This window comes from Manduca sexta, chromosome 2 (assembly GCF_014839805.1).
Source record: "Manduca sexta isolate Smith_Timp_Sample1 chromosome 2, JHU_Msex_v1.0, whole genome shotgun sequence".
NCBI lineage: Eukaryota > Metazoa > Arthropoda > Insecta > Lepidoptera > Sphingidae > Manduca > Manduca sexta.
Window position 1 is genome coordinate 1106960 of NC_051116.1, and position 26475 is coordinate 1133434.

The 26475-nt window shown below is 35.8% G+C and overlaps 2 protein-coding genes across 2 annotated transcripts in view; both read right to left on the bottom strand.

Moving 5' to 3' along the window:
• The window catches only part of LOC115454130 (tyrosine-protein kinase-like otk), a 62221-nt gene extending 40146 nt beyond the window's left edge, over window positions 1–22075 (bottom strand). The window contains exons 1-2 of the mRNA XM_037437138.1: window positions 21193–22075; window positions 4246–4272 (exon numbers count right to left, since the gene is read on the bottom strand). Of these exons, the coding sequence (XP_037293035.1) occupies window positions 4246–4272; window positions 21193–21238 (73 nt within the window). The 5' untranslated portion in view covers window positions 21239–22075. The remainder of the gene's footprint in view (window positions 1–4245; window positions 4273–21192) is intronic.
• A 55-nt stretch (window positions 22076–22130) lies between these two features.
• Window positions 22131–23381, bottom strand: LOC115450514 (probable deoxyhypusine synthase). The gene has a single exon (XM_030178558.1). The coding sequence runs from the start codon at window positions 23251–23253 to the stop codon at window positions 22138–22140; it is 1116 nt and encodes a 371-aa protein (XP_030034418.1). The 5' UTR covers window positions 23254–23381; the 3' UTR covers window positions 22131–22137.
• Between the last annotated feature and the right edge of the window lie 3094 nt (window positions 23382–26475).

Genomic DNA, 26475 nt, shown 5'->3' on the forward strand with positions numbered 1-26475 from the left:
GGCGCTACAATAATGTAGTTAAATAGACACAAAACTTTTTAGTCTATGAACGTCTTCATTCTGAATACATACCTAATATAATTTACACAAACTAATAAAAAAGGATCTAGTCTATGGTCAACAAACTAAAATCCATGTGACATCTTTGAAATTCAAATTATTTCGCGCCAATCAAACTAACCTAAAATGAAATTTCAAATACCATAAACAAGAAGTTATCAATATCAAAACATGCATTATCGCAAGACGGCCCGTCACTACGTTCGAAATAGACAGTGCCACTTGATGACTCCTTGGCTGGTTCGCATTGAGACAGAAAAGCGCGCGTACTCCAACTGCCTTTCTTTAGCATTTATTTACACGGCGAAAAACATAGTTGTAATTAAATGGCATTCATTTCATAGTGGCCAGTGTTAATTTACAAGCTGTATTTGTGAATCGACTTTTTAATTAAGCGTTAACCATAGACTGAATTCACTATTTAATTTTTTTAATTAAATAGAATAATTTTGAATTTGAAATTGGAACATTGTAGGGTGGTCTCAATGACGCCCTTTTTAATACGTCCAGGACTAGTAATGTTCGTTGATTATTAATTAAAATTTATGTTTTAAAAAGTCATCAAGGCAATTGAAATAAACTTTGTTTACTACTTAAATCTTTAAACTTCAAAACATGCCTTGTACAGTCTACAGCTATTAACGAAACGCTTGATCAATAATTAATTATCTAATTTTGCACGCGCTACGGATTTCATATTTTGAACATACTAAAGGTTTATTTTCCATTCTTAAACTTCGAAACATGGTTTGTACAGCCTACATCTGTCTTGATCAAATCGTCTATAATGAATTATTTATTTTTACACGCGCCACCAATTTCATATTCTGAACTTACTAAATGTTTGTTCTTATGTTAGAGAATCCTTGATTTGAGTCCTAAGACTGTTTGAAATTAAGATCCCAAAGAACATTCTAATTATTAATTAAATTCTTCTCACGGCAATCAATACTATATTACGGGCTTTATATTTCCACAACGTTATACTAAGCACCCAAGTCCATTAAAAAAAAATATGAACGGCAGTGCTGCCAACCGAATAAAAACATTAACCACACAATACTAAGCAACTGTCAACTCTAAAATGCTAGAGACGGGCCTCTTAAATCCGCAAGTTCCACACGGAGCTAGCGAAAGTCAAGATGCTGTTGAATTTTACGTACGACTGGAGTCTAGATGATACAACATGAGAATGTAATTTTTATATTTTTTATATTTTTAACGACTCATATAAGTTGTTGCTAGAAAAGAGTTATCTCGAAGGGAGAATGATGTTTATATTTCAAGATATGTTTATATCTTAAGATTTATAATACATGTAAATATATAAAAATCTTGAGCCCTATGTTTATTATTACGAATAGTTTAGTTTAAATAATAAAAATAGTTTGGATATTGTTTGTATTAACATTTCGTTTTAAAGTTGCATTCGATTTTATCTCGAATTTGTTACTTTGTTTCGGTTTTATGTAAGGTTTGTATCGATTCGGACATACTAGAGGCTAAACAAGCACGAATTTACTTACAACATTGTTAAGCTACGGTGTATGCACCTTCGAGAGAGTCATTAATTATAGTTCATTCAAATTTATTTAAAAAAATATTAGTAGGTTAGAAAACATTTATTATGTTCCCATAACAATGCGTGACACTACACGATGCTTTTAATTAGTCGATTTTCATTCAATAATTTTTTATTCAGACTCAATAATTATGTTTTTTTTTCATTACGTCAATATTTTTCGCAATCAGCCAGTATGCGCGATTTTAAATATTTACAAAGAGCACTGAACGCTAGTGCAAAAATAAACGATGCCAACATTTCGGGGAAAAAACAATGATTTCCGGTTCCGCTGGCAATATGGCGGCTGTTCGCTGACGCATCCGTCGCTACCAACTGTGGATGTCAACATTGCGAAATATTTTGAACATTTTTCGATCGTGTATTTACAAACGCCATACTTCTTTCGGCATCTATTCGTTTACCAATAAAAATCAATAGTTTATCAAAATACTTTTTTTTATTTGCAAGGCAAAGATCCACTAATTAGATTCAGACTAGTGAGTTGCATGAAAATAAGGTAATCAATGTCAGATTTAAAATTTAGTCCAATCAAAAATCTACTCCATAAATACTCTAAAACCGCACCTTCGGCTCTATTCCCATTTTCACAGCACAAAAACTTCGCCAGCCGACATAAACTTTTGACTTTGCCCTGACATTCTGCAGGTTCAAGATTCGGTAAGTTATTCTAGCACTGGGCTTTTGACCGGCGGCAACCTTTCACTTCGTACATGCCCTTACTTCACTTACGTAACCTAGGTATTGATCTAATTTGGAGGGCAAAAAGACTTTAGGGCATTACGGGCGAAACAATTTTTAGTAATACTTAGTTTCAATTTTAGAATGTACATGACGAAGGCTCCATACACGATTTCTGCCCTTTATATACCTATAGAATCTAATTATCATAACTATTTGCAAACCGCATTCATGTATATTAGTATCTATATCAGTGGCGTAGGGTAAAAATTTTCAAAAGGTAACCCGGTGTAAAAAATACTTTAGTTAATCACAACCGATTTAACAGAAAATTAAATCTAAGACAAACATCAAATAATAATAATAATATCAGCCCTGTATTATATACTTGCCCACTGCAGAGCACGGCGCTCCTCTACTACTGAGAGGGATTAGGCCTCAGTCCACAACGCTGGCCTAGTGCGGAATGGTAGACTTCACACACACACCTTCGAAATTTCTATAGAGAACTTCTCAGATGTGCAGGTTTCCTCACGATGTTTTCCTTCACCGTTAAAGCGAACGATAAATTCACAAAGAATACACACATGATTTTTTAGAAAAGTCAGAGGTGTGTGCCCTTGGGATTTGAACCTGCGGACATTCGTCTCGGCAGTCCGTTCCACACCCAACTAGGCTATCGCCGCTTACAAACTTAGAACAAGACAAACGTTAATAAACCTAAAAGGTAGGCCGGTAGGAATCGGCTTGTATGCACGCTTCGCCATTGATCTGTATGTCGTGTTGCCTTTCGGAAAATTTCACCTTTCGAGACTGCTGCACATGTATAATGATGTCATCGTTCTATTATAGTATCTTATAGTAAATATATATTAGTTTATAAAACCAAAACATATTTTTAACGTAAGATTTATTTGGAAAATTGTAACTGTTGTCGCGGTGACTAAGTCTCGGAAATCAGATCTTGAGAGATTGACAAATGTGATTGCTTGTATTGTCTATTTTTACCCTTATTTTGTACTGTTTGTATTATAATGATTTCTTAAGTTTACGTGATTATTAGACAGGGAAATTGAAGTATTTTTTGGATTTAATCGCGGTTTTTTGTATTATGATTTTCGCCCGATATGGCGATAGGCTCGCCCCCTATCACATCATGGGACGGAACACACTTGGCGAAAAGTGGGTGCCATGGTTGCGCCTCTGCATACCCCTTCGGGGATACACTGCGTGATGTTGTGTGTGTGTGTGTGATTTTCTTGCGACGTTTCGTAGACTGCGGTTCCTCCCGTGATAACAAAGGCTGCAAAACCGCGATAAAATCCGAAAAAAAGTTTTATTTCAATGTGTTTCTATTATTTCTGTTTTAAATTGTTTGTACAACTCATACTCATGTTTGTTTCATGTATTTGTAAAATTATTTCGACTGTAAACAAACTTAAATAAATAAAAGATGTTTGTTGTAAACTTATAAAATTCATTATGTATATGTCGGTCCTTCAAATCGGAACAGATATAGTGTCAAAAATTGTTTTACTGTAACCACCCACTGACACGAGAAATAGTCACAATCTTACAACAAATAATCATAGAAATCGAGTTAAAGAATAAACTATAATACCCAGCCCGTGCTGTCAGAATTCCCGCCAAAACATATTTTTAATCTGTACCCGTGTTTTTATTATAAAGCCTCTGACACTTATAAGTTATAAAAATGACATCGCCTGCCATGAAAGCGTCACTTCAGACATCCACTTTGTGAGTGAAGCACCACTTGTTATTATAAGGTTATCTAATCTTACTTAAAAATTAACGAATGAGAAATTCTCCGGTTGTTTGTTTTGCAAAACAAAGATGGCGGCTCTTACTGAGAAAAATGGAAAAATATTATGGCTTGTAAATCATTTAAATTAAATACATACCGTCCGATGCAGCTAAAAACCAGACACCTGAAACAGAAAAATGAAGGGTTTAAATATTTTACAAATGGCATATCAAAATAAAATCTTCGACCATTAGTTTTGTAGGAATGTTATCTCATCCAAGATGTTACCAGTCATACAAATCTGCTATAAAATAATCAGTCGCCGTTTATTCTAGGGTTTGGAGGAACAACAAAAACAGACTCTCACAAAAGTGGCAAAGTGAATGAGACGCAAAAACCTCCTTAGGAGGAACTTAAGACGCCTTCTTTTTGCATCTTCTCAGAAGTTGCCATCATACAGTGTCTTGGAGTTAATTATCATCATCTAATTCACGAGATTGTCATCTCTAGTGTTCCATCACCTTGTGCCAGAAGTGTGATAAAACAGCACGATTGGTGCTATCTATCGTGATTATTAAATGCTTTTGGGGTTTCTTGGTTTGACACAGCAAAGTGACCCCACTGTACCAGATAGTAAGCGAAATGTGGTCCAGATAGATAGAGAGATGATACTGGCAATGGTCAGTCGACACAATTATGCCGGCCTTTTTGAAACGCGTATGTAACACCGACTCTTATTATTGCAAATATTAAGACTAATTGTACGATAACTAATGGTTAATATCAGATTCTTAAATCTGATTTTGCAAGACTTTCAAAATCAGATTTAAGAATCTGATATTAACCACTATACCCAAATGTACTTTGTTTATTTCTTTATTGATTTGAATGACGAGACGAGGACGTCATTTGCTTGATGGTAAGCGATAAGACAACAGTAACTACACAGTGCAGCTTGGCGACAAAAATAGACATTGCAGTGGTATCTATCCAGGTGGACTCACATATGGGGGACCTACCAGTGACCTGATAATATAATTAAACATGCATTGTATCTTTGCACCGTGAGACAGCGGTCTTATCTCCGTCAAAGAGCTCATTCATATTGCAGAGTACAGAGAAAATGTCTGTAGTTAATCGAAGCAAAGGCATTTATTCCAAAAGATTTATTAAACAAAAAGATTTTAAGATATCAATATTCAAAAATAGCATCTATGTTTTATACGTTAGAAGCTACTCCCGGAATATTTGTGTACATAACAGTACTTCAGAAGCATTCCCTTTTTGATTTGTCGATGGACACAGACCGACGCGATATGATTGAAACCAATTCGTCCATATTGAAGTCACGGCGAGGCAAACCACTGAGCCGCTCTGTAAACATTTAATATATTTGAATGTTGGTACGTGTAACGAGGTTCTAACATCAAGCGCCCCACGCCCGCACTCGAAACACGTCGAGTGTGTCGCTGCGATTCGTTAGCGTGTCGGCAGCGCTTTAATTGCGTGTACGTTACATATGTGTTGATTTCGTTCAAGTGCGTGACCGCTGGGCTGTGCGAAATCTGAATTTCGAACGAATTAAAAAAAATAGTTTGCTTTACCTTCTATTTTTAAACGAACATACCAAACTTTTTAATGAACATAATATTGTTTCCAGACAGTGTTGCTGACATGTCAAAATAAAATGCAAAAATATTCATTCGAAGTTCAAAAATAGAGGAAAAAAATTCAACCGGAGCTCGCTATTATGCGTTTTGAAAACACACGGCGCTAGGAGTCGTGTTACCACTCGAATATCGGCTTTATTAGTAACATGATAAAGCTGAATTTAGATTATCTTGATGTCGATTATCTTATGGATTTTCGCTATGGTGAATATTACAAGCGAGGGCGGATTTAATATTATTTTAATTATAACAGTAAAATTCCAGTACTAAGAGTTATAAATATGACTTTAAAACTTATTGCTAAGTAGAGCATTATTTGAAACAATTATGATATACAATTCATGTTTTAAGCCGAAATTTCACATAAATTTCTAAATTAGTTGGTTATTTTTATGGATGTCCATAATTGGTCTTAGCCTCTCATATCAACGAAAATAATTTACGAACAACGTGGATAGTTACAAAATTCTGCCCATAAAAATGGGATTGTTATTTTACGAGCGTTCATTAACTTTCTAGTTTTATTGTAGTTAAAGACGTTTTACTTGAATAGTTACTGGAATAATCCGAGATAAGTCATAGTGAACGCCATAAATTTCTAGAGATCGAAAATATAAACGCTACATATACTATAACAGTTATTTTACAACAAAATAAATTATCGAAGGCACTTTCAACTTTCAAAATAACACAACTTCAGTCTTTCGTAAACGAAGAAAAGACTAAACACCACTTAACCTATCACAAATTTTATTAACGAACAGAAAATCACTGGACAGTCAGAAAACAGATATATTCTCATAAAAAGATGGACGTCACAGGAGTAAAAATATAAAAATGAATTATTTTTATGGAAAAATCTAACATTAATAAGTCACAATTATAAAAAATACACACAAAATTTAGACTTCTTCACTAAATCAAATCAATTTATTTAGTTATAAGCATAGATTATTTGTTCCCTATGCTTTGCTGTTGCGTCAGCGTACAAAATAAACTTTCCTTTCAATAATTACATTGTTTTAATAAGCACTCACTAAATTCATCCCAAATATAATTTCTAACATGACTGCAGTCTCCCGATATTAGGTCCATTTCTAAGTGAAGGAGCTGAATAAGTACTTTTTCAAATACATATTCATACCGTTGGCAGTATGGAATTTTAACCACGACGCCTTACTCAGCACGTTTGGGAAGTTAGAAAAAGCTATAATCCTACCAAAGATGGGTTAGATTTGATCTCTACAGTTGTATTAATAATCTATGACCATGGATATATATGTACTACATACTAGATTTGGCATTCCGAACATTCACTGTGTTCAACTGAATTGAACTGCAATCCATTCAAACTGACTTTAGTATGGTCAATATTGACAGCTTGTGGTTGTGTAAGAGCGGCGCTTATAATATAAGAACTCGAGTCTAGGTGTAAACCTGGATTTGAATAAAAAATATTAGTCAAATAAGTAAAATTATTTGTTCAATGAATAAATAGGTTATAACAGTGACGTTTTGGTTGCCATTTTAGTTCAGATTTTGAACAAATAGTTTATATGTTTTTATACGTGTCTATAGTATGACAAAGTCTATGACCTGTGCTCATAGAGTATCTTTGTTATCCTCAAGCTCCTGATGGTCTCAATTACTTACAAAATTGACTCAATAACTTTACAAGACTGGCTGCTTACCAAGATTCTCTGTAAATGGTTCAAACGATTCATACCATCGTACCCGAGTTAATTGGCTCTATAATATTTCTGTTAGCTGTTAAACCGCTTGATTCATGCTGTCATATATGTTCATTGTCTCTATAATACTCAGATTTGGGTATATGTCCCAAAATCCTTGTCCCTAAGTCGTACTAAGATTTTCGGTTCGGAAATAGGATTTTCCCGGGATTGGATTTGTGAACGAAGTGGAAGTCACCCTATTTCGGCGAATGGAACGGAAATAATATTTGCAAAATATTGATGCTATCGCTAAATCTGTCTTCCTTCTTGGGAATGTTACTTACTCCGTTGGCTCAGCGACCCTAAAGTGGGTTTTAGCTTCCGAAACGAGAGTCCTCCAACTGTTGGCTTGAAGAATATATTCTTTTAACACATACCTCATAATCCTTTGAATGTCTCGATTAATAATTAAGTTGGTTTTATTATGTTTAAAATACTGAGAGATTTATCGTAAACAACAAGAAAAAATGCTTCAGAATTCATAAAGAATTTTGGTCACTTATCTTCAACAAAACATTTGCCAAAATAATTTGGTCAATATCTTAGAGCAGAGATTTCTCACTTATTACTAACTCAGCGTGCTTTTGTCAATATTGACATGTAAAGTGCAGTGCAGACGTAATCACTTTACCAAGCCTTTTTTAGCGGCAGACTACATAGAACTTTGTTGGAAATCTGCCCGAAACTCACCGGCTAGACGTTGTACCATACCATAATCACCTGTCATAATGATCTTCATCAATTCCCTACTAGTCATAACCCTGCCCCAAAGCCAACCACTGCCCATAATTCTAAGCTAAATTTCTATTATTCTAACCTTAAATACACAAACTTATCCGCTACATCTCCTAACTCACAGCCCAGGGGAGAGCATCGTAAATACGTCAGTTTTTATAGTTGCGCGCCCCTCGTCTCACCCCAGCAAGGGTGGGTCTTTTTTCTGTCTTATTGACGGTTTGTTAGCCCTGATCCCGATTGCTTGGTATCCGATTTGGTTTGATTGGTAGTTTGGCAAGTTCCATTAACGGTGATTAGATATCTGGTTAAAATATATCAGCCCAAAGTCTGGAATTTGTGCCCGAAATAGGCTCGCCTCTTATAAAATTAAGGGATAGAACACACGTGGCGAAAAGTTAGTTCCTGGTTGCACCTCTGCCTACCCCTTCAGGCGCGATGAGTTATTTATTTTTAACACAAATTAATGACTGAATGTAAATAATTAATTATTGGTAAATGACTATCCGTAAACTAGCAACACAGAAATTAATTTTAAAGCAAACATAGCATTAGTTTTTTTATATATATTTTTATATTCTTTTTGTAGTAATTGTTCATTATGCCAATTTCAAGTTGGGAGCATTACTCTTGAAGATATTGCAGGTTCTCAAATAATTTTTTCCGCGAAAAAAATACTGTATAAATAGATGCAACTCGGTTTCGCTCTTAAATAATAATAATAATCTAATAACAACTGAGATCCTGTCAAATTAAAGTCAGCCTCTTAAGGTAAGCCATTAAGTAAATACCCAGTGTAACTACTGAACGTAATAAGACTTAACATCTCAGGACGTCGAGCAGAATACCAAACAATACTTTATAATTCAAGTTGTTGAATGGTGTTTCTTCTGTTTATGGGCATCGTATCGCTTACCATCAGGCGAAGGTCAAGCTCATCTCGTCATTCAAAGCAAGAACAATTCTGTACAAAAAATTTGGGGTATGCGAAGTCAGCCAATCCGCACTAGGCCAGCGTGGTGGATTTAGGCCTAATCCCTCTCAGTAGTAGAGGCCCGGCCTAGCAGTGGAACAGTATGCAATACAAGGCTGATATTATTAAGTATTTGTTATACGTCCTCAATTGTTATAACATAAATATTTGAAAAAAAGAAAACACTTAAAAAAGTATATAAATTTATCCGTTATAAATTACTTCCTATTTCAAGTCTTCGTGCATAGGGTTGCCATACATACCGGTATACCGGAACTTATCTCGGTTAGCGATGTACCCACGCCAATTCTTGTTCCGGTTTTATAATATGTAAATAACATACAAATATACAGTACTGTAATATCTTCACCAATTTATTAAAAAAAATCGGAATTTTCCAAGAGGTTCTTGAAATTACCAATCGATTGACTATTTTAATTGTGTAATGATTTTTGAATTAATTTATATCTCATTCTAATTATACCTATATAGGGAAAAAATCTGCATAGGTAAGTAGGTGTAATTGAACACTGCAAAGGACATTGTCGAAAACAGAACAATGTCCTTTAGGCAGTGCCAGTTTGTAGTTGTCACTTTCATTTTGTAATATTATTTGATGGAGAGGAAATAAATCCTGTACATCTACACCTATCGATTGCTTCCTGAATATCCACGGACCATACTTTTAGAATAAGTTGATCTACGAGCACGTAATAGTCTAAGGCACCTGATGATAAGGGAGAAAGAATTTTGTAATGGTAGTAGGTCACATATGTGAGAGTCCGCCTGGGTAGGTACCACCGTAGTGTCTTTCTGCCGCCAAGCAGCAGTGTGTTCTCACTGTTGTGTTCCGGTTTGAAGAACATTGTGGCAAGTGTAACTACTCATAAAGAGACTTAACATCCCATGTCTAAAAGCGAGCGCAGTGGAATACCAAACAATACTTTGTAAAGGTGTTGGATGGTGTTTCTACTGTTTATGGGCGGTCGTATCGCTTACCATCAAGCGAACGACAAGCTCGTCTCGTCATTCAAAGCAATAAAACAAATCAATTGAAGATTCCGGTTGGCTCCAGGAAGTTGTGACAGCCCTAACATAGACGCCAACAGTTTACCACGCATGTCTCCCGTATTAACACAAAAAGGGAATATTTCCTCATATTTTTATGATTATCACGTGGTACAAGATCCCGCGGGAAATGTCGAGGAACAGCAAACATATTCTTAATGCTGCATTACTTTGGATATTAATATTTACGTTTTATAGTTACAAGGGATGTAATCTAGCATGGTTTGCGAACTTACTAAATGCGAAAATGGACTTAACCGTCAAAAGTTGGTAATATTATATTTAAAATAAAACTAGTATTATTATATGTTGTTTTATTAATAACTTTTAGTGACAGAAGGTGAAATTTTCCAAAAAGGAATGAAATTTTGACGCAACATAATAGTATAGCATCGATATAACATGTACTATGTACTAGATTTAGCGATCCGAACATTCACTGTGTTCAACTGATTTGAACTGATATCCATTCAAACTGACTTTAGTATGGTCAATATTGACAGCTTGTGGTTATGTACGGAGTGGCGCTCATGATATAAGAACTCGAGTCTAAGTATAAACCTGGATTTGAATAAAAAATATTAGTCAAATAAGTAAAATTATTTGTTGTTCAAGTTAATAAGTAAATAGGTTATAATAGAGCAACACAAGAGTTTCTTGCCCGTTCTTCTCTGGTAAGAACTTCTTTCCGAACTGGTAGAGTTAATATTGACGGAATCTAAATAATGTATAACATTTTACGGATTCAAATAAATCATTTCATTTCATATAACAGTGACCTTTTGGTTGCCATTTTGGTTCAGATTTTGAACAAATAGTTTATATAGACGTTCGTGTCTATAGAATATACAATGATATAGGTACTAATATGCACAAATGCGGTCTGCAATTCAATCTAATGATAATTAGATTCTACACAAAGGCAAGTCGACAGGAATCGGGTTTGTACACCCTAGTTATATACTCTTCACCACTGATAGATATACAATTACGTATACCATGTGTATCTTAATGAGCATAGAGTTGTCTTGAAAAGTAATATCATATAAATAATAACATCAGCCTTGTATTACACAGGATCATTTTGACATTACTAAATGAAACCAAATACTTATCTACTTGAAAAAAAACTTTACAATAAGTTGCTTGAGACATAGATGTAAAATAAAGAAGTGTAAGTTTCAAACAAAATAAATATTAATAAAAAATAATTTTAATTTTACGCGCCCTGAAGCCACTACTACGCTAAGAGAATTCGTTGAAGCGGCAACATCATACTTTCAGTCAGAACTACACTCACGCACACGTCATATTCACATTAAACAACAAAATGATCAAAAATACCGAAAAATATGGGATTTTTGGTAAAAATATTAGCAAAGGTGAAGATAAGTATGTGGTTTCATTTCGTAACGCAATGTCAAAATGACCCTGTATACAGTCCCACTGTTGGGCACGGGCCTCCTCTACTGAGAGGGATTGAAAACTAAATCCACTGTATTTTCCAACAACCACGTCGCAAGATATCCTATTACTGCGAGTTCACAAATAGGTACTTAGTTCACGATACACTCACCTTTTATCCCGAATAGGTAGGCAAGGGCACAACTAATTTACCTTTTCACTATGTGTATAATAGTAATGATCTTGATCGTTAAAAAATATATCCGAGGCTACTGATCCCAATATATTTAGTAGAGTTCGGACAGTCTTTCAATCCGTTTACCCAAGAGCGTGACGAACCGATGGCCCAGGGCAAGTTGATATGGCGAATGAGAAAAGTATGAATTGTAGGTAAAGTTGAGAGCACATGTTCCGCCGCCACTTCTCCTCTCCCGCTTTAACAATAACATAGAGCAGAGCGTAATTGAGCGTACGGATATTAGGAATAGAATTTTTGAATTCATTTGAGTTTCGAGATACGGAAATGATCGATCAAGCAAGTCAAGTCAAAGACTTTCTTTGTTTTACATTTGGCAACGTTTTTGAATATCTGGAGGGGGGGGGGGGGATCAGCTGCCCCTCCCTAGCACCTTGGTAACGTCCTTGCATTTACCCATTGGTGAATTTACTTCTAACAAACATTCAAACATTTTCGCAGACTTTCGGATTTAGAGTAGTAAGAATAATATCCAAGCTTATTCAATTCAATCTCAACTTTAAGTAAAATCTCAAGTAGACATGTAATATATTGAACTATTTAATAAACCAAGCTTAAGCTGACACTCAAGAGCTTATTCTCAGCTGAGTCGACGCTGTTACAACAAAACTCAGCTAACAAATCCGTCATATTGTGACTTAGAATATACTTTGAGGTGTTTATATTGCTTAATTAAATACCGACTATCTTAAGATGCTACCTTAGTTTGGTAGCATCTCATCTGGTTAACCGAACAACGGATTTTAAAATCACCGACATCATGATTTATGTTTACGTGAATATTATACATTAAATAAAACTATTTTGCAGATTTCATCGCGGTTTTATATCATAATTTACTCCCGACGTTTGGAAGTCCGACGACCGCCTTGTAACCACGAAGGCTTCAGTCTTCGAAACGGGAGAAAATTATAAAATCGAGATAAATCCGCAAAATACTTTTATTTCACTGACAGTCAAACCGCATCCATCTTGGTTAGAGCAGGTATTTTTATTATTGCAATTTTTTTTCTTTGAAGCTGCGGTAGCCTAGTTTGTGTTGAACGGAATGCCGAGACGAATGTCCGCAGGTTCAAATCCACACACCTCCGACTTTTATAAAAAAAATATGTATGTATTTTTTGTGAATTATCGCTTGCTTTAACGGTGAAGGAAAACAACGTGAGGAAACCTGCACATCTGAGAAGTTCTCTATAGGAATTTCGAACGTGTGTGAAGTCTACCAATCCGCTCTAGGCCAGCGTGGTGGACTAAGGCCTAATCCTTCTCAGTAGTAGAAGAGACCCGTGCCCAACAGTGGGACGGTATATAATACAGGGCTGATATTATTATTATTATATTATATATTATTTTGTTATTTGCCTCAGTTACGTAGTTGTAATTGTACACGGTACGACGACTACTGCGCTGAGGTCCTGGGTTCGAATCCTGGGTCGGGTCAAAAAAATTGTGACTGAGTTTTTCCATCTTAAAACATTACTGAGTCACAGCTCGGAGTCAGGAAGTTGGCGGTGTGATACACCTGTGCTTCAGAAAGCACGTAAAGCCGTTGGTCCTGGGCCTGATCTCTCTCCGGTCATGTCAGATCGCCGTCTCACCGGACTATGAGAGTGAAGGAACAGAGAGTGCACCTGTGTATTGCACTCACTTGTGCACTATAATATCTCCTGCGTACCTGGCTGATCTCCGTTGAGTTTGGCCGCCGTGGACGAAAATTCGGCTAATAGGTTTTCATTTTCATTTTTCATTATTCTGTTCATTAATTAATCCGATTACAGCTCTGGATAACCAAACAACAGAGCAGTCAGACATGAATCGCATTCATCTTGGTTGGAGCAAGTATTTTCATTATCGCTATATTATTTTGATGTAAGATATTTGACTGCCGAAAATAATATCTCCACTGCAGACGTTTTACGCGATTATGTATTCCGGCAATGTTTTTTAGTATTTTTTTTTTATTTTTGTGGGAATGACGGGACTATCTTGCCGTACGATGCGCACATAAACTATTGAAACACCATCCAACACCTTCAATTATAAAGTATTGTTTGGTATTCAACTGCGCTCGCTGTCCTGAGAAATGAGATGTATTTCTAGATATAAGTCGGATTTCTTTGTCTATGGCCGGTCGCACTTTAAATACGTATTAGAGTCGTATGGATGTTGTACAAATAAAGCGAGCACAAAGGATTTTTCTTATAAGGACAGTGCAAAGTGACCCCACTTCATCTGATAGTAAGTGGAGTGGGGTCCAATAGAATGTCGACTGACGAGAGATGATTACCCCTCAGTCGACACAATTATACCGGCGTTTTGGAACCTGATATACACAGGCTGATCCCGGAACGCGATACACTTACTTGGGCCACTATGGCGGGTTTTAACACCTTGTGTACGGTGGTCGCTATCCGGACGGATATAAAATATATCCTACTACCAACGGATGCCGTGTATATTCGCTATAATTCATTTTTGCTGCTCTTTGTAGTTTATAAATTATTTTTTTATTTCCATAATACTTTTACTCCGAAAATGCATAAAGTGCTTTGAGAATGCCTGAAGATTGTGCATAAATGTACCAACGAGAATATCGTACAAAAACGCATCAAATATTCAAATCAAAAGAAAATATACTGTCTGTTACTTACGACAGTTATTCCTGACAAGGTAAGCAGAGACGCAACTAGTGCAATTTTCACCACGTGTATATGACGTGAGAGAGTGCAATTCTATCGCTTTATTTATGTTAAAATTATAATAACACGTTATTCTTGTATAACTACACATTCCGACATGAATCATTTTGAAATCACTTTTCTTATCTTTCCTTTTTATTCGCAAAAAAACACGAAAAAAAAAATAACAAGGCCATATTACAAGCAATTAAAGCTTTTCGGTATATCAGAATATCATAAATCATTTTTTTTTCGCTCTGTATCCCGCTGTTCGGGAGAGGCGGCGCAGCACACTACCTGATAACGTAACAAAAACTATAACAAGAAATATTAAAGGTAGCATTAGCAACTTGCTGAAGGTATTGGTAAGTGGAATGCTGACCAGATAGATCATTAATACAGAGTAATTATAATAGTATTATTATAATAATACTAGCTGACCCGACAGACGTTGTCCCGTCTTAATTATGAATTTGCAACGCGCATTCTGTCAATCGCTGACAGTTATCTCAAACAATTGATAGTTATATAAAATTAATATTTTCGTTAAGTTTTCTTAAATATTTTAATTTTCTAATTTACCGCGCAATTTTTTGAATTTTTTCTTTCATAAGAACCTTCTGACAATAACAAACACAACAAAAAAATAATAATGAAATCGGTCCAGCCATTCACGCGTGATGGTGTGGCTAAGGGAAATAGGGATTCATTTTTATATATATATAGATTACATTATTAGTAATTATAGCTCGCAGAACTAATGGCTGATGGGGCAATGAAAGTTCTGGAGTTGAGGCCACGAACTGGCAAGAGCAACGTCGGACGTCCACCCACGAGGAGGACAGATGACCTCAAAAAGTCGCAGGAGGTCGCTGGATGCGGACAGGTAAGATCGATCAGGAAATCTTTGGGCGAGGACACCCTGCGGCTGATGATGATGATGAATTATACCTCAGTCGACACAATACCGGCCTATTGGTGTATTTAAAGGGCAAATGCAGAACGCGACTTACATGGGCCCTATGACGGGTCTTACTTATGCGTGGCTATCTACCGCAACCATCTTGGTTGCCTGCCTACTCCAGAGGTATAGGTGTGGGCTTTTGTTATAACACCATCATCTTTAGTTCTATACTATCATATAAAACTGAAGAGTTTGATTGTTTAATGATTTCTATTTTTTCTGTTTACGAGAATTTTATAATGAATGAGAGGACTAGTGTTGGTCATCTAAAAAGTCAAAGTTACAATATACGCCTACATTTTTAAATTATAATTATTAATTATTTCTTTTTTAATTTTAACTCTTGGTGGTCCGATGTACGCAGAATGAGCTCAGTAATTTAAAGTTTTTTTGTTTGTTTGAACGCGCTGATCTCTGGAACTACTGGTTCGAATTAAAAAATACTATTAGTGTTGTATAGACCATTTGTTGAGGAAGGCTATAAGATATATCATCATGATATGTCCAATAGGCGCGGAGCAGTAATTAAAAATGTTGCAAAAACGTGGGAATTTTATTCCTTTTGAGATCTTCCGTTGCGAGCGCTGCGTAATCTGTTAAAATTACGCAACAAACATGTATGACGGAAGTGTTCCTCTTAAAAAGTTTTCAAAATATATATTATAAAACTAAGTCCTACGTCGCATCTGTCTGCCTGTCTGAATACGATAAACTCAAAAACTACCCAACGGATTTCGATAAAATTTCGTATGGGGATAGTGTCTATCCCTGGACTTTTATCCCGGAGAACTCTGTCACGCGGGTGTAGCCGTGATTAAAAGCTAGTATATTATACAAATAGTCCCCTGCCGCACCTATAATTGGCTTGTCTGAACGCGATATACTCAAAATCTACCAAACATATTCGTTTGAGACCCTAAGAAGGATTTAGGCTACTTTTTATCTAAAAAAACGGGAAATATATCTCGGTGAATTCTTTCACAATGGCGAAGCCGCGAGCAAAAGCTAGTCTGGTATATTGCTCAGTTGTTGAAATAAGAACCAGGAAAAATACATTGCATTGTCGCGTGTCAGGTTCCGTTCGATTCTCGGGTCAGAGTACAGAATTATTCAGATCGTATTTCAGATTCAGATTGCTGTTTTATCGCCTAGCGTGCAAAAGTGCCACTGGTAAGAAATACTCTGATATTAGTGTCCGCTGGAGGTCGATTTCTGGTCGAAGCTGAGGGAGCAAAAACTCAAAGAAATAGTTCAGAATAGAAGTAATAAGCATTGTATTAATTACCTACAAGCTACAATAAATATATTTTTTATGACTTCTTACATTTACCCGAATGTTAGACATTAAAATAAAACTATTTTACTGAGTGGAAAACCGCGGTAAAATCCGAAAAATTGATAGATTTTAATATATTTTTATTTACAATTGAAGGTTTATATGTACTGTCATTGATCTAGAGATGATAAAAATTACCTTGCAATTGTTAAACTATGCAAATAGTCCGGAATAATGTTACAAATTACATTTATTTGTCATTTTTTTTGGATCGGCGTTTGGTTCCACCTTCGGCTTTCGGCCAACATCGGCCGAATAGCCGATGGCATACAGCAACTTAATATCAATTGGTAATACCTTTTGGACCAAAAATTTGTCTCTGAACCGGTCTAAAACTAACTATATACTTTTATGTTGTAGAATTGTCAGATTTTTCTGCATCGTTAGATCTAGGTTTTAGGATAATTTTAATATCTATACATATTATAAAAGAAAGTCACCAAAGCTATTTGTATGTGATCGTTTTTCTCAAAATCTACTAAACGGATTTTTATGAAATTTGGTATGGAGATTGTTTAAGACCTTGGGAAGGTTATAGGCTAATTTCTATCCCAGGAAAATATTTCGGGATTTCTTCACGCAGGCGAAGCGAGCAAAAGCTAGTTAGACTATATTTTTATAAAGTAGATAGTATAATTGTTATAAATATACTTATTAAAATTAAAACATAAAATCGATCTACTGAAACGTTTAGTGATTGTCGCTTAGATATAGATTGCCTATCAAGCTTCGATAGTGAATCGAAAACAGTTTTTATGCACTTGTATTTAAGTCCCATATCCCATAATTTACATAACCGACCAAATAATGAAAGACAATAAGTACATTTGATGTAATTTCTCATATCAAATTATAAAGCTATGTCGGACTGAACATAGCTTCCCATCACTTGTTACCTTAGACGTCCTGCAATCTACAATTGAAGTAATTGTTCAATGTAAAAGTTATCTAATTACGAACGGCGGAGGGTCGCTTTGTGACTCAGTCTTGCAATTGATAACCGTAATGAACTCAATGAACGTCTGTGAATTTATGCATAATGGGATTGATTATAAGGAACTTCTAACAAGCCGCTATAACATCCAACAGTCAATAAGAAAGCAAAAGTAGGTAATTTTTTTTTTAGGTATCGTGCCCCGCATTCGACAGTGTTGGAAACCCACGAATGGAATACTGGAATCCGCCGGCTTAGCTAATGCAGGGGCCTGGAGGAAGATTTGGAAGGAATTGAAGAAGGAGAAGGAACCATCTTAATATCGGCGGAAGGAAGAAGGAAGGGAGATGTTCGCGAGCTCTTAAAGACCTCAATGTGATTTTGGCAACCAAGAGACATATACACTTAACTGTGTGCCTAGGGCCGCTTCAAATGTGTGTGCATGGGCGTGCTTTGGTGTGGTGACCGAGCGCACAAGAATTGCTTCGGGGTAAAGAATGTAAAAGTTGGCGACGCAAATACTTTTTGGTATAATTATGTTTTTTAATTATTTGAATTCCGATCCTTCGATATAATGTTTTATGTACTTGTAGTGAAAGGCTGGTAGGTTAGCTAGGTTAGGGCTCATGTCCTCGCCGGTGAGGATCGCGACGCGTTACCTATCTATTTCCCCCTACTTGCCAGCCCGAGCTGTTACTTCAGTTTGTACGTTTTCATTATAATTTTTTTCCCTAATTTAAAATGTCCATAGTTATAAGTATTTTTAATAGTTGTTTAGAAATAATAATAATTATTCTTATGCTTTGTTTTGACGTATCATAAATGCAACTTTGTTCGCCTATGTGATAAATAAAGTATTTTATTTTTTATATACTTGAGAGTTTTTCGTTGTATGTGAATAAATATTTCTCTTATAACGCCTATTTTTACTTTTAACTGGTCGAGTACTAGCTCATCGTCAACAGTTGGTACCTTTTTCTTACCTGACTGCGTTTGTTAGCCTGGCAGAGTCTGCTTACACACCGGACTTTTGGGTGAGTGTTTTAGACGCTGGCAACCCTTGAAAACTAAGCGGCCTGAAGGCAACTAACGGGTTAGGAACCTCGACTCAGGACGGTCACTGAGAGAGGATGAGATATCAACGATTATGGACTATTGTTTTTATACGATTAAGGCTAAATGGCCCCTCTGACCCTGCTGGTTTAAGTGAGGTCCAATAGAATGTTGACTGACGAGAGATGATTCCCCTCTGCACCTGATGGCAAGCGGTGTGGTGTCCAAAACCTGATGATAAGCGTTTACAGGTAGTGTTAGCTGACGAGAGATGGTTACCCCTCAGCAGTCGACAGAATATGCCGGCCTGTCAAAACCTGATATACACAGGCTGATCCCGGAACGCATTGTATGGCTGACATTGGTTTTTAACACCTATACTGCCGTTCTAAGCTCAAAAGCTTATCTCAAAAAAATCAAAATCTTGATGTTTTTAGTCAGATAGCTTAAAGAAATACCCATCCAATGAACTTACCTAAATAACGGTATCTTGTTTAGAACTTAAAAAAAACTTAAAAGAGTGCATCTATCTCAGTTTTACATACAAAACTATATTTACAAAACTTCAATTATCTTGAAATAAGGTTTCCCTGACATACCGCTTTTGCGTTAACACGACAGTATATTTTATACAGGGTTCAGTGGGACTATCTTCCTGGAGGACTAAAGTCGACGGAGACGCTGGGAAAACCTACGAAATTATAGTATTGTATGATAGAAATACTATTTGGGTAAATCGTTAATGTTTATAAGGCTATACCTGGCCCTTAGTTATCCCTTAAGAGTCCAAGACAATGCCCACTTACACCCACACAGTTTAAACATAGGACAGTTCTGTCTTCATTAAATATCTGCGTTTAGGGTTGCCACTTTGGAGAAATTAATTTTTTGGTATTTGTGAATCTTAAAAATTATTGCCTGTTTGGTCTAGTAGTGTTTATATATTAAATAGACTAGATGGAGCTTGGAGGTCCTAGGTTCGATGCTTCTATAGCAAATCTTACGACTTTTCGAAAAAAAAAGAACACGTAATACTCCTGAAATTGATATGCCTGTTGGTCAAGCTCATCTCTATCTCATTAGAGATGAAACTCATCATGTATAAAAGTAGATGACCTAAACCTGTTCCACCTATTTCGAAGATAAGGGGCGATTTTATCACAAAAATAATAGGATATGAATCGAGGTTAGGCGGGCGCCATGTGCGAAATCTGATTCAATGAAGCGTGATGGATTGACACTCTGTAGACAGTGACAACAGAGAAACAAGACGAAAGAACTACAGATTTAACACAGTCCAGTAAATAAAATAAAACATATTGATCACACAGTTTAATTTTTTGTTAACTGTACTATTAAAAGGTTAGTTGACAACCCTAAACAATGGCTAGAGACAATAACAAAATATAATTCATGACTGCATTGCAATTGTAATGTATTTAAAGCCTAGATTAAGAGAAATGAAACATTTTATGCTCAACTGTTTAAATTATATTAGGATTGAAATAATAATAATTAGCCTTATTGCTTTTAGGTATGTTGGAATCATTTTTTTTGTCATAAAGAATAACTATCTTAAAAAACAAGCACACAATGTAGACACGAATTAAACATTAAACATAAAATAGATAAATTCGATGTAAGTACCTAATACAATTTTTTTAAACTAGGTATTTTTAAGTAATCGTAAAAAGTAGCTTTGTATGCACCCAGCCTAAGATACCCAGCTCATTTTTTTTACAAAGGTAGTTTTTGTGTGTCTTTTTACTTGTTTAGGGGCACTATTATCATAAGTAATAAATAAATACTGTGTTATCTTTTTTTATAATAAAAGAGCTCAAAAACAAAGTTTATCATAACATGAACTCTCACAAAACTTTGTGCAAAAACACTTAGTTAAGTACAGATAAAAAAATCGATACATAAATAGACATGCATGACTGACTATCCGCATTGTTTATTTAAACAACATCGTTTAGTTGTAATTACAAAATAGGTTATCAAATTAAGTTGATTGTAAGTTATAACAATATAAATATAGAGAAACGCAACTCTAATGTTATCATTATGTGCCGACATAACAAAATCATAACCAGTAAAAAGGAATTGTATTCAACAAATAAACTATACAAACATCCGGTGCTTACAATAACATCAAACGAAACATAGCTCCCTCTGTCACATCAAAGGACCGCCTTCCAGCTAAAACATGCAACAAATTCTACATTCTAACAAATTCCCATTAATATCTGCACCAAAGGACTAAAAATAGCACTGTAAAGGGCGAAGATGCGACTTACCGGACACAAGCAGGATGAGTAAAACGGAGCGTACACACATTTTCATCACATAAACTAAGCACGTTTTGTATAAATTCAAATTAAGAATGCAACATGTCCATTTTTTTTTTCAATTTACTAAACGATTTGAGGCATGAGGTCGTAGGTAGCGCGGTGTAAACAGCCAGGCGACCGACCGCGCGGCGCCTCAAACAACGATGAGCAAACCCCGGCTTCAAAAAGCCGCTTTCACAGACAGCACACACTAATAAAAATGTAGCACACTAGTGAACATGTAACGCACACGTACACATTTCAACAGAATCCAGACAGGAGCTAACTTCACGGCATATTTGACAGTTCATTCACACTGGATTCGTTCGAAAATAGAAATTAGAATTATAATGCTTGGTTTTATAAAATTGCTTAATTAAACATCACATTATTGTGATTTACAACCGCCTAATATTAAAATAAAATGAGTGTATTTTAATAATAAATATTTGTAATAAAAATTACTTCATTATGAATCAAAGAAATATTGAGGAAGCGAGACAAAAGTTACCCTTAAGTGAGATTGAGAGAAAGAGATAGGTAGTAAAAATTATTGTAACTTTACTATTGGGATTTGGGACATAGTACATGATTAAATATATTTTCTATTATTTTATATATTGTTATTCTCTATTTATTTATTTAAATAATCCCTAACTGGTATATAAAATATTATGTTTAATAATAATAAATGATATATCAGTATGAGAAAATTTTACAATAATTTTCATGCTTTGTATTCATTGCAATCGGTGAAATCCATCAATTATATTAATAAGTAGGCGTCTATAATTTTCAATGGATCAAAATTGTACTATGACTGAAAACACAATCATTCAAGCATTACCAATGCCAACTTTATTTGAAGTGGTAGTGGATATAAGATTAAAAAAAAATTAAACTTATGCCATTTTAAACATTCTTTTTATTACTAAAATAGTATTTAGCAAATGTCTGTGCAACAATCAACGGAAAAACTAAAGTAGCATCAGAATACAGTTTCACTGGATTGGCGTTAGGCCTGATCTTGCCCCAAGAAACCGCCTCATCAGGTCTAGCCCCAGCATCACTTCCATCAAACTCGCTAGCTGTGTTAATATATACAGAGTAATCTGCCCCATTCCTCATAAGGTTGGCATTGCAAATGTGATGTTTTATCACACCTCCACCTAATATTATCATTCCCGTATTGTTTGCCTTAACCGCCATAGTGTTTAGTCTCCTCAGATCACTTAATATATCAATGACTAGTCCTGGACGCTTATAAGAATGGAAATACATCATATCCCCCAAAGATCCGTCCGTTAATGCAGGACTGAATATCGGAATATTGTTTCTCGCCGCCCAGTAACAAACTGAGCTTTCATCTTGAATTCTCTCACCTAATCGCTGTATTAATCTTGATGGACTCCACACAATGCCATCCCGTATTTGCTCATCCAACATTTCGTTGAGTAGTGGAGTGACCCACTCTTCAAATTGGCAGTAATTATCATTTGGTACTAATAGGTTTCCGATGCGGTTGATCCCGCGCGTTCTCAACACTTTCCCGCTTAAATTGAAATCACCTATGTAAGTTGGAGCGAGGCATTTGATTAGATCTTCTTCTACACCGCCTGCAGTGGTCACTATGCAGTCTACAAGCTTGTTTTTGACTAAAAATCGTATAGTATCCCTCAAACCTGACGAAATCATGTTAGAAGTGTACCCTAAGAATAGGGTACAGTTGGTTTTCTTTTTTATACAGACATCTTCTTCATAAGGATCGCTAGTTTCTTCTGTAAGAGGTACGGATCGACATTTCAGCATATTATTGATTTCAACGACCGCTTTTCCGAAATTGGTAGCTTGGAACCCAGATTGGGTGTACGATTCAAGTATTTTATTATAATCCGTGCCATTTTCCCAGTTGTAACCAGCTACTATAGGCGTTTCGGTAGGCAGTTCTTGACTAGGTTGTAACACCGCGTTTACAGCTACGTTTGGTGCGATATTATCGTTTTTCTCGGTTTTAACTTTAAATTCCATGATTGCTTTGTTCTATACTTTATATACGCATATTCTTATTCGAAATTCATAAGATTAACTCTTCGCTTTTCAATGTTTGCACACGGTTTTCATGGAAAATTAGATGTCAATTTCAATATTTTTTGTCTGTCAATGGTCAATTGTCAGTTGCCACTTGTCAGTGTCAATGATGTATTCGTTCGGAAAAGTAGCGGGATAGGGAAATAGTTTAATTGCCAAAAATAAAAATGAAATTGGATAATTTAATAATTTGATTTATAGATTACAAAGAAGCTGTAAATATAAAATAGATTTTAAAGTGTGCCATTTAATATTCGCACAAGTTAAATTTTAAATTACTATGCTGAAGGCACCTCCTAATAAATTTGGTATCGCGACCGTGTCGCGTTAGTAGCGATATAGATAAACATATACATACATACACTAAACATATTATTATCACCATCAACTGTCCGTGCCTACTGCCTAGTTGCCTTCTGAGCTATGAAATACAAACGATTAAACAGAGACTCGACTAGTGGACCCAATTTTTGCCGTGCGTATTTCGCCCAAAATGTGATAAGGGGCGAGCTGAGGCGAGCCATCACCATATTAGGCACAATTTTTGTAGGCCACATTTCTTTTATATTTATCAAAAAATTATGTCATCAAAAATCTATCGGAATTTTCTTTTTCAAATTTACGCAATAATTATATACTATAAATCTTTCATATTTGGTTGAGGAGATAGATGTCAAAAACAGTAAAAGTAACGTAATAAGGCTAACGTCCACAAGATGGCGCGCTTTCGAATACAATCGCGAGAACCGATCACTTACTACTTAAACCTAATAACAAACAAAAAAGCACAATCTCCTTCATCAAACTCTCATTTCAAATACTCCAAAAACAAATAGCATTGGTCGGCCTATGGGATTATATAACGAACCTAAATTCCACAATATTAACAATATCATTTAAACTTATGCAACCAACGGCTAATAAATTGTGTTGCATTGCGTGATGGCACGTTCACTTTTATTGCGATGCGTAGTGTAAACATTAGAAAAACATATCTATACACGTTTTGGTTGCTGTAAATTATATTTTAAATTACTGAATTAGTAAATGCTGTTAAAAAGGAGTTACACCCCAATAAAATTAAAAAATAAAAATGTCAGCAATTTTCAAAATGACAGCGCTTCTGCAACCAATTCCTGATGCAATGTTAGCTGGATTTTAAAAACCATGATATATTAGGAACCAGGCTATCTTATACACTATCTTAGATTGTAATTAAATAAATTACTTATACCATAAAATCGGATCTTACACTGTTTTATCACAAAATGCCTAAATTTATTAAAACGAAAGTAACATACAAAGTTATGACATTGGTATGCCAATATTACGCAACCTATAAACTATCATAACAAATAAGTAATAGTTGTTAAAACGTGTGCAACAGTGATTGCAAGTGGCGTCTACTTGCGTCAGGGAATGAGAGGAAGACAGCAAAATACAAGTCGATGGGGATACGATATTTGTATCCGTTCGGATAGCGACCACCACACAAAGAGTACAACCCGCTATAGTGCACGTGTGTCGCGTTCCTTCAGTGCGTATATTTGGCTATAATAGGCCGGCATAATTGCGTCGACTTGTAGGGATAATAGGGAACTATCTTGTCAGTCACTATACCTAGACCCCAATTCGCGTATTATCACTGATAGTGTACGTGTGTCGCGTTCCTTCAGTGTGTATATTTGGCTATAGTAGGCCGGCATAATTGCGTTGACTTGTAGGGATAGTAGGGAACTATCTTGTCAGTCACTGTACCTAGACACCAGTCTGCGTATTATCACGTTTAATTTGGTAATTTCCCGTGTCCATAGAAAAATACTACTTGAGAATGTCCTGTAAAAGCTACTGGCGTTAATAATGTCAAGTTTTTCCGGCACAATTAAGACGACTTGTAGGGAGAACTTTTTAGTCAGTCGAGGCTTTACCTAGACCTCAGTATGCTTACTATCAAGTCGCTGGGTTCAGTTTACTGTGCCCGTATTAAAAGAAATAGAAAGGTTTTAGGCATTTTTATAGCTAATGAATCCGAAGACCGAACCTGGAATACGCTGACGCGACGGTTCGATAATGGTGACAAAGTACTGTAGAATGTAGACAAAAATGTCTACAGTGTAACTACTCTTCTCAAATATGGTCTTTTAACATTACTCTTGGCATAATACACACCAATTGCCATATAAAAAAACTGGTGGTAGGTCTCTCACATGTGAGAGTCCGCCTGGGTAGGTATGTACCACCGCAATGTCTATTTCTGCTGCCAAGCAGCAGAGTGTATTCACCTTTGTGTTCCGATTTGAGGGAGATTGTAACCAGTGTAACTACTGGACATAATAAGACTTAACATCTCATGTCTTAGGATGGCGAGCGCAGTGGAATACCAAACAATAATTTGAAATTCAAGGTATTGGATGATGTTTCAACTGTCTATGAGCGGTCGTGTCTTTTACCATCACGCGAAAGGCAATCTCGTCCCCCCATTCACAGCAATAAAAAAAAACTCTACCAGTCGATTATAGTACTTACATATATACAGTTTCTTCCGACCATGTATAATAAGCATTTAACTAGGAAGAACCTTAAAGGTCCCGACCTTCAATCCTAAACCATAGATTGCACAAATAGAAGAATCCGGAAAACGATGACTTTCTCTTATTGCAACTTAGCATTGCAAGCATTGAATTTCAATACTTGAATAAACATTTGTTTTGTTTAGAAATCTGCTTGCAATATTTTATCAGTAGATTATTATCCTTGTTTCTCTTTATACATGGATATCACGTACCTAGGGTAGAAATTAATATGCTCTTAGGGATTCACACCTCAAAAGGAACTCTTATAGAATCATTTTGTTGATCGACCTTTGTTGATAATATACGAAGTTGCGAGAGTGTGCCTAGCTATATGTGTATGTATTTATTGTACCGCGCCGTGTGATGTTCCGTATCACATAAGTATAACTATGTAAGTATGCGCTGGCGCCGCATTGATCGTGCCCGTGACCATTTAGTAGTAGCTAATTATTTTTCTTAATAAATGCACGGCCTTGTGCTCCGTAAATCTGCAGTTTTGTTTGTCCCTGAGGCTGCTGGCCAACAACCTTTTTAACCGACTTCAAAAAGGAGAAGGTTCTCAATTCGACTGTATTTTTTATGTTTGTTA

Excerpts from the sequence above, each read along its gene's own strand:
- LOC115450514 (XM_030178558.1), bottom strand. The coding sequence starts at position 23,253 with ATGGAATTTAAAGTTAAAACCGAGAAAAACGATAATATCGCACCAAAC.